Source organism: Heterodontus francisci, chromosome 12 (assembly GCF_036365525.1).
Source record: "Heterodontus francisci isolate sHetFra1 chromosome 12, sHetFra1.hap1, whole genome shotgun sequence".
Taxonomy (NCBI): Eukaryota; Metazoa; Chordata; class Chondrichthyes; order Heterodontiformes; family Heterodontidae; genus Heterodontus; species Heterodontus francisci.
Genome location: NC_090382.1, coordinates 36,235,039 through 36,247,866, shown reverse-complemented (window position 1 = coordinate 36,247,866; position 12,828 = coordinate 36,235,039). Strand labels below are relative to the sequence as shown.

General features: G+C 43.4%; 1 protein-coding gene across 5 annotated transcripts in view; it reads right to left on the bottom strand.

The window, feature by feature from the left end:
* LOC137375819 (semaphorin-4B-like) overlaps nucleotides 1–12,828 on the bottom strand; it is an 88,819-nt gene that overhangs the window by 36,363 nt on the left and 39,628 nt on the right. For 4 of the 5 annotated variants that reach the window (XR_010976065.1, XM_068043318.1, XM_068043315.1 and 1 more), the window contains exons 7-9: nucleotides 10,624–10,775; nucleotides 7,007–7,188; nucleotides 5,816–5,957 (exon numbers count right to left, since the gene is read on the bottom strand). Coding sequence is in view for 4 of the 5 variants with exons in the window: in XM_068043318.1 (XP_067899419.1) it covers nucleotides 5,816–5,957; nucleotides 7,007–7,188; nucleotides 10,624–10,775 (476 nt within the window). In the remaining variant the exon portion in view is untranslated. The remainder of the gene's footprint in view (nucleotides 1–5,815; nucleotides 5,958–7,006; nucleotides 7,189–10,623; nucleotides 10,776–12,828) is intronic. The other variant, XM_068043317.1, reaches the window with a different exon arrangement.

Sequence of the window (12,828 nt, the reverse complement as noted above, 5' to 3'; positions counted from 1 at the left end):
AAATATCTGTCACGACCAGGTGAGAAAGGTGTCTAGGGTTCCCTCTCAGCCTTCACCTGGTCTTACCATAACAGAGTTTAATTTTAAATACACCATGTTTTTAGCTCCCCCTTGGTGAATCCTTGTTCACTGCTTTCCAATTGTAAGGCAAAGAAACCAGCCAAACAGGTTTTCTTAGGTTTAAAGAAGAAAGGTTAAACTTTATTAAACTTAAACTCTAATTCAGTTAACGCCTACGGACACATGACATGCCCATACTAGCATGCATATGCGATACACACATTAGAACATTAGAATTAGAACATTACAGCGCAGTACAGGCCCTTCGGCCCTCGATGTTGCGCCGACCTGTGAAACCATCTGACCTACATTATTCCATTTTCATCCATATGTCTATCCAATGACCACTTAAATGCCCTTAAAGTTGGCGAGTCTACTACTGTTGCAGGCAGGGCGTTCCACGCCCCTACTACTCTCTGAATAAAGAAACTACCTCTGACATCTGTCCTATATCTATCACCCCTCAACTTAAAGCTATGTCCCCTCGTGTTTGCCATCACCATCCGAGGAAAAAGACTCTCACTATCCACCCTATCTAACCCTCTGATTATCTTATATGTCTCTATTAAGTCACCTCTCCTCCTCCTTCTCTCCAACGAAAACAACCTCAAGTCCCTCAGCCTTTCCTCGTAAGACCTTCCCTCCATACCAGGCAACATCCTAGTAAATCTCCTCTGCACCCTTTCCAAAGCTTCCACATCCTTCCTATAATACGGTGACCAGAACTGCACGCAATACTCCAGGTGCAGTCTCACCAGAGTTTTGTACAGCTGAAGCATGAGTACAGATAGAGACAGAAAAGAGTAGACAAAATAAAGTGGAAAAGTTTGAAGCAATATCTGAAGATGGTCTTGGTTACTGTTCTTCGAGCTCGTTGTAGAGTTCTTGACTGTAGGTAGATTTTGCTTTTTATTGGGGCCCAGAATTCTTCATCAACCTTGTTCAATGTAGCAGACTTTTCTCTCTTGAGGTTCACGTCTTCAGTGGATTTGGAATTCCGTGAGAAAGAGAGGGGAACAGACAGGAGAGGTCTTCTCAGTCCATGAGCAAACAGTCTCTCTCAGTTCAAACTCTCTGTGGCTAGTTCAAAAAAAATCCTGGACCAGCCAGTTAGTCATGTGGCCAGCTGGTTTAACCAGTCCTGGCTTTTGTGGATTGTATCAGCTCAGCAATCTCTGGAATGCTCTTCCTTACACCTTCAGTTTCTGGTTAAGTGGACCAGGGAATAGCCCTTTGTTTCCACAAGCACTGTTTGTTAGTATGCAAATGTCCTTCCAGCTAAGTGTCTGGTGATTTTTTAACAAGTCCTTTCTTCACTCCAGCAACAGTTTAAAATCAATGTTCATATGACAAAATTAATATGCCTCATTCTTGGCAGGTGGGGACCTACATGACAACAGAAACATACAGTACAAAAACAAGGAAGTTATGATGAACCTTTATAAAATACTGGTTTGGCCTCAACTGGAGTTTTGTGATCAATTCCAGGCACGGCACTTTAGGAAGGTTGTGAAGACATTAGACAGGGTGCAGAAAAGATTGACTCGAATGGTTCCTGGGATGAGGGACTTCAGTTGCGAGGATAGATTGGAGAAGCCGGGATTGTTCTCCTTAGAGAAGGTTGAGAGATTTGATAGAGATGTTCAAAACCATGAGGAGTCTAGACAAAGTAGATAGAGAGAAATTGTTCCCTTTGGTGAAGAGGTCGAGAACCAGAGGATATGGATGTCAGGTGATTGGCAAAACAGCCAAATGCGATATGACCAAAATTTTTTTATGCAGCAAGTGGTTAGGATCTGGAATGCACTGCCTGAGAGGGTGGTGGAGGCAGACTGAATTGTGGCTTTCAAAAAGGGAATTGGATAAGCACCTGAGATTTAAAAAAATGCAGGATTACAGGGAAAGGATGGGGCATTGGAACCAGCTGCAATGCTCTTGAGATGACACGGAGTGGCTGCAGGGCATTCTGAAGTGGGAGGATGAACAATCAGAGGTCGTGGAACACATTGGTACCAACAACATATGTAGAAAGAGGGATGAGGACCTGCAACAAGAATTTAGGGAGCTAGGTAGCAGATTAAAAAGCAGGACCTCTAAGGTTGTAATCTCTGGATTACTCCTGGTGCCACATGCTAGTGAGTATAGGAATAGGAGGATAGAGCAGCTGAATGCATGGCTGAGAAGATGGTGCAGGAGGGAGGGTTTTAGTTTCCTGGATCACTGGGTCTGTTTCTGGCAAAGGTGGGACCTGTACAAGTTGGATGGGTTGCACCTGAACCAGAATGGGTCAACATTCTTGCTGCGAGGTTTGCTAGTGCTGTTAGGGGGGGTTTAAACTAATTTGTCAGGGGGATGGGATACAGAGTGGAGGTACTGTAGGGGGTGATGCACAGTCAAATATAGAAGAGAAACTGAGTCAGTCTGGAAGGCAGAGCAAATATAGACCTGTTAAGGCACAAGTGAATAATGCAAGGCTGGATTGCATCTATTTTAACGCGAGGAGTCTTACAAGTAAGGTAGATGAATTGAGGGCATTGATTAACACATGGGAATGATATCATTGCTATCACAGAGACGTGGTTGAGAGAGGGGCAGGACTGGCAGCTCAATATTCCAGGGTATAGAATCTTCAGGAATGACAGGAAAGGGGGTAAAAGAGGAGATGGCATTGCACTGTTGATCAAGGAGTCAATTACTGCAGTAAAAAGGGATGATATCTTCGAAGATTCCTCAAATTAGGCCATATAAGTAGAACTTAAAAACAAAAAGGGGGCAATCACTTGGCTGGGAGTGTACTACAGGCCTCCAAACAGTCAGGGCAAGATAGAGGAGCAGATATGGAGGCAAATCTCAGAGAGGTATAAAAATAATAGGGTAATAGTAGTAAGGGATTTCAACTTCCCCAATATCAACTGGGATAGTCTTAGTGCAAAAGGTTTAAAGGGGGCGGAATTCTTAAAGTGCATACAGGAGAGCTTTTTGAGTCAGAACGTAGAAAGTCCTACAAGAGAAGGGGCAGTACTGGACCTAATCCTAGGGAATGAAGCTGGACAAGTGGTAGAAGTGTCAGTGGGGGAGCATTTCACGGATAGTGACCATAACTCTGTAATTTTTAAGGCAGTTATGGAAAAGGATAAAGATGGACTGGAAATCAAGGTACTGAATTAGGGGAAGGCCGATTTCAATATGATAAAACAGGATCTGGCCAAAGTGGACTGGGAGCAGCTACTTGTAGGAAAGTCTACATCAGACCAGTGGGAATCATTCAAAAAGGAAATAGTGAGAGTTCAGGGCCAACATGTTCCCGTAAAGGTGAAGAGTAGGACCAACAAGTCCAGGGAACCCTGGATGTCAAAGGATATAGAGGATTGGATAAGAAACAAAACGGAGGCTTATGGCAGATTCAGAGCGTTGAAAACAGGGGAGGCACTAGAGGAGTATAGCAAGCGTAGGGGGGTCCTTAAAAAAGTAATTAGGAGAACGAAGAGGTGACATGAAAAAACACTGGCGGGCAAGATAAAGGAAAATCCCAAGGTGTTTTATAAGTATATTGAGGGCAAGAGGATAACCAGGGAAAGAGTAGGGCCCATTAGCGACCAAAGTGGCAATTTGTGTGTGGAGTTGGAGGACATAGGTGAGGTTTTAAATGATTACTTTTCATCGGTGTTCACTATGGAGAAGGACGATGTAGGTGTAGAGATCAGGGAGGGGGATTGTGATATACTTGAACATATTAGCATTGAAAGGGAGAAAGTATTAGCTGTTTTAGCGGGCTTAAAAGTGGATAAATCCCCAGGCCCAGATGAGATGTATCCCAGGCAGTTATGTGAGGCAAGGTAGGAGATAGCAGGGGCTCTGATACAAATTTTCAAATCCTCTCTAGCCACAGGAGAGGTACCAGAGGATTGGAGGACAGTGAATGTGGTACCATTATTCAAGAAGGGTAGTAGGGATAAACCAGGTAATTACAGGCCAGTGAGTCTAACATCAGTGGGAAGGAAACTACTGGAAAAAATTCTGAGGGACAGGATTAATCTCCACTTGGAGAGGCAGGGATTAATCAGGGATAGCCAACATGGCTTTGTCAGGGGGAGATCGTGTCTAACAAATTTGATTGAATTTTTCGAGAAGGTGACTGGATGTAGAGATGAGGGTAAAGCAGTTGATGTAGTCTATCTGGACTTCAGTAAGGCTTTTGATAAGGTCCGGCATTGGAGATCAGTTAAGAAGGTAAGAGCCCATGGGATTCAGGGCAATTTGGCAAATTGGATCCAAAATTGGCTTAGTGGCAGGAGGCAGAGGGTGACAGCTGAGAGTTGTTTTTGCAATTGGAAGCCTCTGACCAGTGGTGTACCACAGGGATCAGTGCTGGGACCCTTGCTGTTTGTAGTGTACATTAATGATTTAGACATGAATATAGGAGGTATGATCAGTAAGTTCGCAGATGACACGAAAATTGGTGGTGTTGTAAATAGTGAGGAGGAAAGCCTTCGGTTACAGGATGATATAGATGGGCTGGTAAGATGGGCGGAGCAGTGGCAAATGGAATTTAATCCTCAGAAGTGTGAGGTGTTGCATTTTGGGAGGACTAACAAGGCAAGGGAATATACAATGGATGGTAGGACCCTAGGAAGTACAGAGGGTCAGAAGGACCTTGGTGTACTTGTACATAGATCATTGAAGGCAGCAGCACAGGTAGATAAGGTGGTTAGGAAGGCATATGGGATACTTGTCTATATTAGCCGAGGCATAGAATATAAGAGCAGGGAGGTTATGAAGAAGCTGTATAAAACGCTAATTAGGCCACAGCTGGAGTACTGTGTACAGTTCTGGTCGCCACACTATAGGAAGGATGTGATTGCACTGGAGAAGGTGCAGAGGAGATTCACCAGGATGTTGCCTGGGCTGGGACATTTCAGCTATGAAGAGAGACTGGATACACTAGGGTTGTTTTCCTTGGAGCAGAGAAGGCTGAGTGGGGTCCTGATTGAGGTGTATAAAATTATGAGGGGCATTGATAAGTTAGATAGAAATAAATTTTTCCCTTAGCGGAAGGGTCAATAACCAGGGGACATAGATTTAAGGTAAGGGGCAGGTAGAGGGGATTTGAGGAAAAACATTTTCACCCAGAGGGTGGTTGGAATCTGGAACACACTGCCTGAAGTGGTGGTAGAGGCAGGAACCCTCACAACATTTAAGAAGTATTTAGATGAGCACTTGAAACGCCATAGCATACAAGGCTACGCCCCAAGTGCTGGAAAATGGGATTAGAATAGTTAGGTGCTTGATGGCCATCACAGACACGATGGGCCGATGGGCCTCTTTCTGTGCTGTATAAGTCTATGACTCCATGACTCTTGTAGAGAGCCAGCAGAGACTTAATGGGTCAAATGGTCTCCCTCTCGCCTGTCACCATTCTATGATTCTATTCTATGTATGATCATTATTGCCTTGCCCAAATGGTCATCCCTCATCTATAAGCTTTGGTGGAAGTATCAGCAGGTTATTTAACCCAGGAGAAGAGGAATCAGTGACAAGTTTGATCCTATCCTCACCCATTGCACATTTCTAACCGAGCTCAATGGATTATGGTCAGGAACTGAGATCTTGGTCCTTTTCCCTCCTCCCTAACGCAGGAGTACCAATGTCAGTTGTAGAGTAAATTAGTGATCTTCCTGGTTACTTACTAACTGACCCATCCGGACAGCTAAGCAGTTTGTTCTTGTTAATTTATCTAATACACGTGGGTTCTTACAGTATTAGGTCTTGGCGATGGAACTTGACCTTTATATTGCATCCAAGAAGAACAGTCAGGTTTGTATTCTTCATATGGTCCATCCAGCGCTTCATGGATGCTTTTGATGCTGTACACACATACCGCAGATAAAGATTCACTCCTAAAGTTGAAACACCAGGCACAAGTTACAAAGAAGCCATCACTGTGGGGACTGAAATTAAAGATCCAATATTAAAAATTGCCTTATCTCTCTGCCTGTACCCACATTGTCATTCCCATCTCTGTCAATCTAGGTACTTTACTCTTTACATCTGTCTATGGCATTTGGTTTTTAATATTATGTGCATACATACATGAACATGTGTATCTCTATGCATACAAACACGCTCTATATGCAGAAATCCCCCTCTCTTCAGCACACTCTTTCCCATCTCTCCAGGCTGCACTTGATCGCTCACTTTTAACATTCACCTGCTGAGAATGGGGTAGGTGAAGGCCACATTGAAATTCAAATGTTGGGGTCTGATGACATCATTCAGATCTGGACTACATTTTAACACTCTGGTGCCCAGTTCTGGTTCACCAGGAGCAACAGATGTAAAGGAGCGGCCTGTCCATAAGGGGGCCGATGAGTTATGTCACTTGTTTGAAAAAAGATTTCTTTGTGAGCCAGTAAGAGCAGGAGTGTACCTCTGGGCTCACAAGGAGTCAGAGGGTTCAGGCTTCACTCCCGCAACCAAAATTGCCTCCTGCTCCCTGCAATGTATCAGACTCCCGTGGGCCATACCCGTGAGTCCCCAGCTGCTGTCTCGGACACCATCGATATATTTGATTGAGGCCGGGTGTTAAAATAATCTCATGCCGGCACGCCAGAATCGAACAATTGCTCTGCAGTCCAGTATGTGTGTGTGTGCTTTCTTTTGCTGCATGCTCCTCTTTTGCACTCTGCATGTGTGAATATTGTACATTTCTCCATATGCCCCTTTCTTACTATCTGTCTATCTCTCTTTGTGCACGAGTTTTATTCTCTCTCTCTCTTGCTGAGTCGGAATCTGAGGTCCTGTCCTTTCAGCCTGCCTACTGATTTTAGATTTAGATGACCTTTAGGTTATTATTAAGCGCTGCTATGAAACTGAGGACTTAAAAGCATTCTTATCATTATATAAATCCATATTTGCAGGGTGGTCTGTGGATTCATTTTTAGCTTACCACTGTGAGGTGAATGCTGCGTAAAATACTGTACTGGTCCAATCATCAGGGTCTTGCTGCAACATAAACACATCCTGAATCACATCCAAGTAAAGCTTGCTTGATGGATCACTGCACACCAGCGAAGTCTTCAAGAAGCTTGACCACCTCCTCTGTAGAATCTTCAACCCACCAACATCACCCTGAACCCAAGAGTTAATGAGGAGAGTGAGGAACATTCTGGCATACACTGTACACAAGAGTTCCAGCCAAATTTGCAGCAATCATTTAATTTGAATTCAACAGAAAGATGACGACATTCAATGACATGGTGCTACTGCCCTGCCTGTGCAGGTACTACAGTGTCTGTGCATGATCCGGCCTTGCATAGGTACTGCCATAGCACAGTATTATTGCCCTGCTTGTGTGTGGCATTACAAGTGTAAAGCACTGCAGCGACAGTGTTATTGCTTGTGTGTGGCACTGTCTTTATGTATATTGGTTTTGATCTTCTGAATTCCTGAGGTTCTAGAACAGTTCCCAAGAATTGGAAGGTAGCAAGCATAACCTCGCTATTTAAGAAGAGGAAGACAGAAAGTGGGGAATTATATGCCAGTTAGCCTAACAGCAATAGTAGAAAAATTGCTGGAGTTCATTATTAGTGGTAACAGGGCACTTAGAAAATCATAATATGATTAAGCAGTGTCAACACAGATTTATGAAATGGAAATTGTGTTTGACAAATCTGTCATTTGAGGATGTAACTAGTCGGATGGATAAGGAGGAACCAGTGGATGTAGTGTATTTGGATTTTCAAAAAGCATTCAATAAGGTGTCACATAAGAGGTTATTGACAAAATTAGATTTCATGGGATTGAGAGTAATATATTAGCATGTATCGAGGGTTTGTCAATGGACAGAAAACAGAGAGGAATAAATGGGACATTTTTGGGTTGATAGGCTGTAAATAGCGGGGTATCGCAAGGATCAGTACTTGGATCTCAGCTATTTATAATCTATATTAATGACTTCGATGAGGGAACTGATTGTAATGTATCCAAGTTTGCTGACACTATGAAGTTAGGTGGGGAAGTTAATGGTAAGAAGAAAGCAAAGGGGCTACAGAGGGATATAGACAAGTTGGGTGAGTGGGCAAGAATGTGGCAGATGGAATACAATGTGAGAAAGCGTGAAATTAGCCACTTTGGTAGGAAAAATATTTTTAAAAGCAGAATTTTTTTGAATGGTGAAAGACTGGGAAATGTTTGCATTCAGAGGGGCCTGAGCATTCCTGTACATGAATCTCAGAAAGTTAACATAGTATGTCAGCTTGTGTTACAAAGGAATTGGAGTAAAAGAGTAAAGAAGTCTTACTACAATGATACAGGGCATTGATGAGGCCACACCTGGAGGACTGTGTGCAGTTTTGGTCTCCTTACATAAGAATGGACATAATTGTTCTAGAGGGAGTGCAATGAAGGTTCACCAGACTGCTTTTGGGATGAGGGGATTGTCCTGTGAGGAGAAATTGAGTAGACTAGGCCTATATCCCCTGGAGTTTAGAAGATTGAAACATTTAAAATTCTTAAGGGCTTGACAGAGTAGATGCTGAGAAAATGTTTCCCCTGGCTGGGGAATCTAAAAGACGGGGTCGCAGTCTCAGAATAAGGGTCGGCCATTTAACACTGAGATGAGGAGAAATTTTTTCACTCAAAGGGTTGTGGAACTTTGGAATTCTCTATCCCAGAGTCATTGAGTACATTGAAGAATGAGGTAGATAGATTTTTGAATACTAAGGGAATTAAGGGATATAGGGATATGGCTGAATTTATAGGATACAGCAAAGGCTATGGGCCCTGGCAACATCCTGGCTATAATACTGAAGACTTGTGCTCCAGAACTAGCCACACCCCCTCGCCAGGCTGTCCAAGTATAGCTACAACACCGGTATCTACCCAACAATATGCAAAATTGACGAGTTATGTCCTGTTCACAAAAAGCAGGACAAATCTAATCCAGCCAACTACTGCCCCATCAGTCTACTCTCAATCATCAGCAAAATCATGGAGGGTATCATTGACAGTGCTATCAAGCAGCACTTACTCAGCAATAACCCGCTCACTGATGCTCAATTTGAGTTCCGCCAGAGCCACTTGGCTCCAGACCTCATTACAGTATTGGTTGACACATGGACAAAAGAGATGAATACCAGATGTGAGGTGAGAGTAACTACCCTTCACAGCAAGGCAGCAATAAACCAAATGTGGCATCAAGGAGCCCAGTAAAACTGAAGTCAATGGGAATCAGGGGAAAACCCTCCACTATTTGGAGACATACCTAGTACAAAGGAAGATGGTTGTGGTTGTTGTAGGCCGATCATCTCAGACCCAGGACATTATTGCAGGAGTTCTTCAGGTTGGTGTCCTAGGCCCGACCATCTTCAGCTGCTTCATCAATGACCTTCCCTCCAGCATAAGGCCAGAATTGAGGATGTTCACTGATGATTACACAGTGTTCAGTACCATTCATAACTCGTTAGATACTTGAACAGTCCATGCCGGCATGCAGCAAGACCTGGACAACATTCAGACTTGGGCTGATTACTGGCAAGTAACATTCACACTATACAAGTGCCAGGCAATGACCATCTCCAAGAAGAGAGAATCTAACCATCACCCCTTGACATTCAACGACATTACTATCACTGAATCCCCCACCATCAACATCCTAGGGGTTATCATTGACCAGAAACTTAACTGGGCCAGCACATAAAGACTGTGGCTGCAAGAGCAGGTCAGAGGCTATGAATTCTGTGGCAAGTAATTCACCTCCTGACTCCTCCACAAAACACAGTGAGGGGTAATGTCAACCTAACTCACCAGGCAGAAAACCCACAGGATTGGTTTTTATACTCAATTTTATACACTGGTTTTATATCCCGCCCAATATTACTCTCCAGTTGAGGATAAAATCCAGTGAGTTGTAAAACCAACGTTGCACCGATCCCATAAGGTGAGTTAGGTTAAAATTGCCCTACAGAATTACTGCTCTGTTGCCTGTGGGACAGACTGGAAATGAGGTCTGAACTGCAGCACAGCAGGAGAATAGTCCCAGCCTCAACTTTTTGTTGTTGTTGAAAGTTTTGGAACTAGAGGACACCTGAAGCTGGAGTTCAGATCATTTCCTCCCTACCAACTGAGTACTTCACCTACATGCAGGATCAGGATTACCTGGACTGCAGTTGTCCCAGAGTTAAATCTGGAGAGTGCAACTTTAACTGGCATTCAGACTAGGGCTGGCAACTTTTGACATTTCTAGAAGAGGCTTCTGACTTGGCTAGAAATACCAAATGGAAAGAGTTTTTTCAACAGTATTCATGATGTCATTATTGCATAGCAATGTGAGGAAATTTTTGTGTGCTGTTCATCACGTCATTAACACATAAGCGGAGGAATTCCTATCCACCTATGATCAAAAATCAAAATGAGTCACTGACATAGAAACACAAACTTTGCATTCCACTGATTCCTGCACCTTTAATTTATTTACCTTTTACTAACAAAAGGGTCACAGAGTAAAATTTGGAACCAGGTCTATTAGAGAGAAAGTCTTGAGAATAGTTGCCAGCAGCTGATTACCTTGCAAATCCTGGCGACTCTGGAGACCCGTAGTCTGGTGTAATAGTTAAACTCCTTGCTGAACTCACTGAAGAAAAAATATAGTTTGTCATCATCGCCCATTTCACTCCTCATGCTCTCCTTCACCAGAGCTGAGCTAACAAAAATTGGTTCTGGAGGGTAAAAAAGCATCTCAGTTCATTGCATTCTCAACATACGAACATACAAATTAGGAGCTGGAGTAGGCCACTCGGCCCTTTGAGCCTGCCCCGCCATTCAATAAGTTCATGGCTGAACTGATTACTCCACATTTCCACCTACCTCCAATAACCTTTCACCCCTTTGCTTATCAAGAATCTATCTACCTCTGCCTTAAAAATATTCAAAGACTCGGCTTCCACCGCCCTTTGAGGAAGAGAATTCCAAAGACTCACAACCCTCAGAGAAAAAATTTCTCCTCATCTCTGTCTTAAATGGGCGACCCCCTATTTTTAAACAGTGACCCCTAGTTCGAGACTCTCCCACAAAGGGAAACATCCTTTCCACATCCACCCTGTCAAGACCCCTCAGGATCTTATATGTTTCAATCAAGACGCCTCTTACTATTCTAAATTCCAGCAGATACAACCTAGCCGGTCCAATCTTTCTTCGTAAGACAGCCCGCCCATTCCAGGTATTAGTCTAGTATACCTTCTCTGTACTGCCTCCAACGCATTTCCATCCATCTTTAAATAAGGAGACCAGTACTGTACACAGTACTCCAGATGTGGTCTCACCAATGCCCTGTATAGCTGAAGCAAAATCTCCCTACTTTTGTATTCAATTCCCCTCGCGATAAACGATAACATTCTATTTATTAGCTTTCCTAATTACGTGCTGTACCTACATGCACTAGGACACGCAGATCCCTCTGCATCTCAGAGCTCTGCAATCTCTCACCATTTAGATAGTATGCTTTTTTTTTTATTCTTCCTGCCAAAGTGGACAATTTCCCACTTTCCCACATTATACTCCCTTTGCCAGATCTTTGCCCACTCACTGAACCTATCTATATCCCTTTGTAGTTCCCTTATGTCCCCTTCATAACTTACTTTCCTACCTATCTTTGTGTCATCAGCAAATTTAACAACCATACCTTCAGTCCTTTCATCTAAATCATTTATATAAATTGTAAAAAGTTGAGGCTCCAGCACAGATTCCTGTGGCAAACCACTTGTTTTATCTTGCCAACCAGAAAATGACCCATTTATGCCTACTCTCTGTTTCGTGTTAGCTGGCCAATCTTCTATCCATGCCAATAATGTTACTCCCTACACCATGAGCTTTTATTTTCTGCAATAACCTTTGATGTGGCACCTTATCAAATACCTTCTGGAAATCTAAGTACAATACATCCACCGGTTCCCCTTTATCCACAGCACATGTAACTCTCTCAAAGAATTCCAATAAATTAGTTAAACATGATTTCCCTTTCATAAAACCATGTTGACTCTGCCTGATTAACTTGAAGAGTTGCAATGTTGCGTGTGGCCGACCAACACACACACACACCATGGATATGAAGCAAAGTGGTTCCTGAATGGTGGTTAATAAAAAGAGGCCTGCAATTGTCGTCGGGTATCCATATTTATTTCACAAGAGCAAACCTGCATCTATTGTTAATGTCTAGGAGGGATGACTAGGATGGTGAGATAGCAGGGGTGAAAAATAATAATGGTAGACTCTGTACTATAATTTTCTAAATGTCTTGCTATTACTTCCTTAATTTGGGGAATGACTGCATGATGAATGAAGGTGTTGGAAGACATAATATGAAGATATAAAGATGACATTCCCAAAGTGACATGAGTAGTGATGCTGTTGAGATTAGTTGACTACAGAGGAGAGTACCTAAACAGAATAAAACCCTGATGAACCTCTGATGAAAGGTCAATGACCTGAAACATTGGGCTGGATTTTATTCAAGCAATGGCGGTCCTGGCTGCGGGCTGGAAGACAAGGGACAACCCCACCTCGGCCCTCCGTCGGAACTCGTTTCAAATTTTACAGCAGGCAGCAAATTGACTGCCCACTGTTGAGTACACCGTCCCTTTAAGGGATGAGCTCCCGCCTCCAGAGCTGCCAGCAAATCAGAGGGTCCCAGCGACGGGGTTGTAGTTGGGGGAGGGCAATTTTTGGTGAGGGTCGGGGGGGGGGCAGCTTGCCGGGGGTGGAAATGGCCATCAT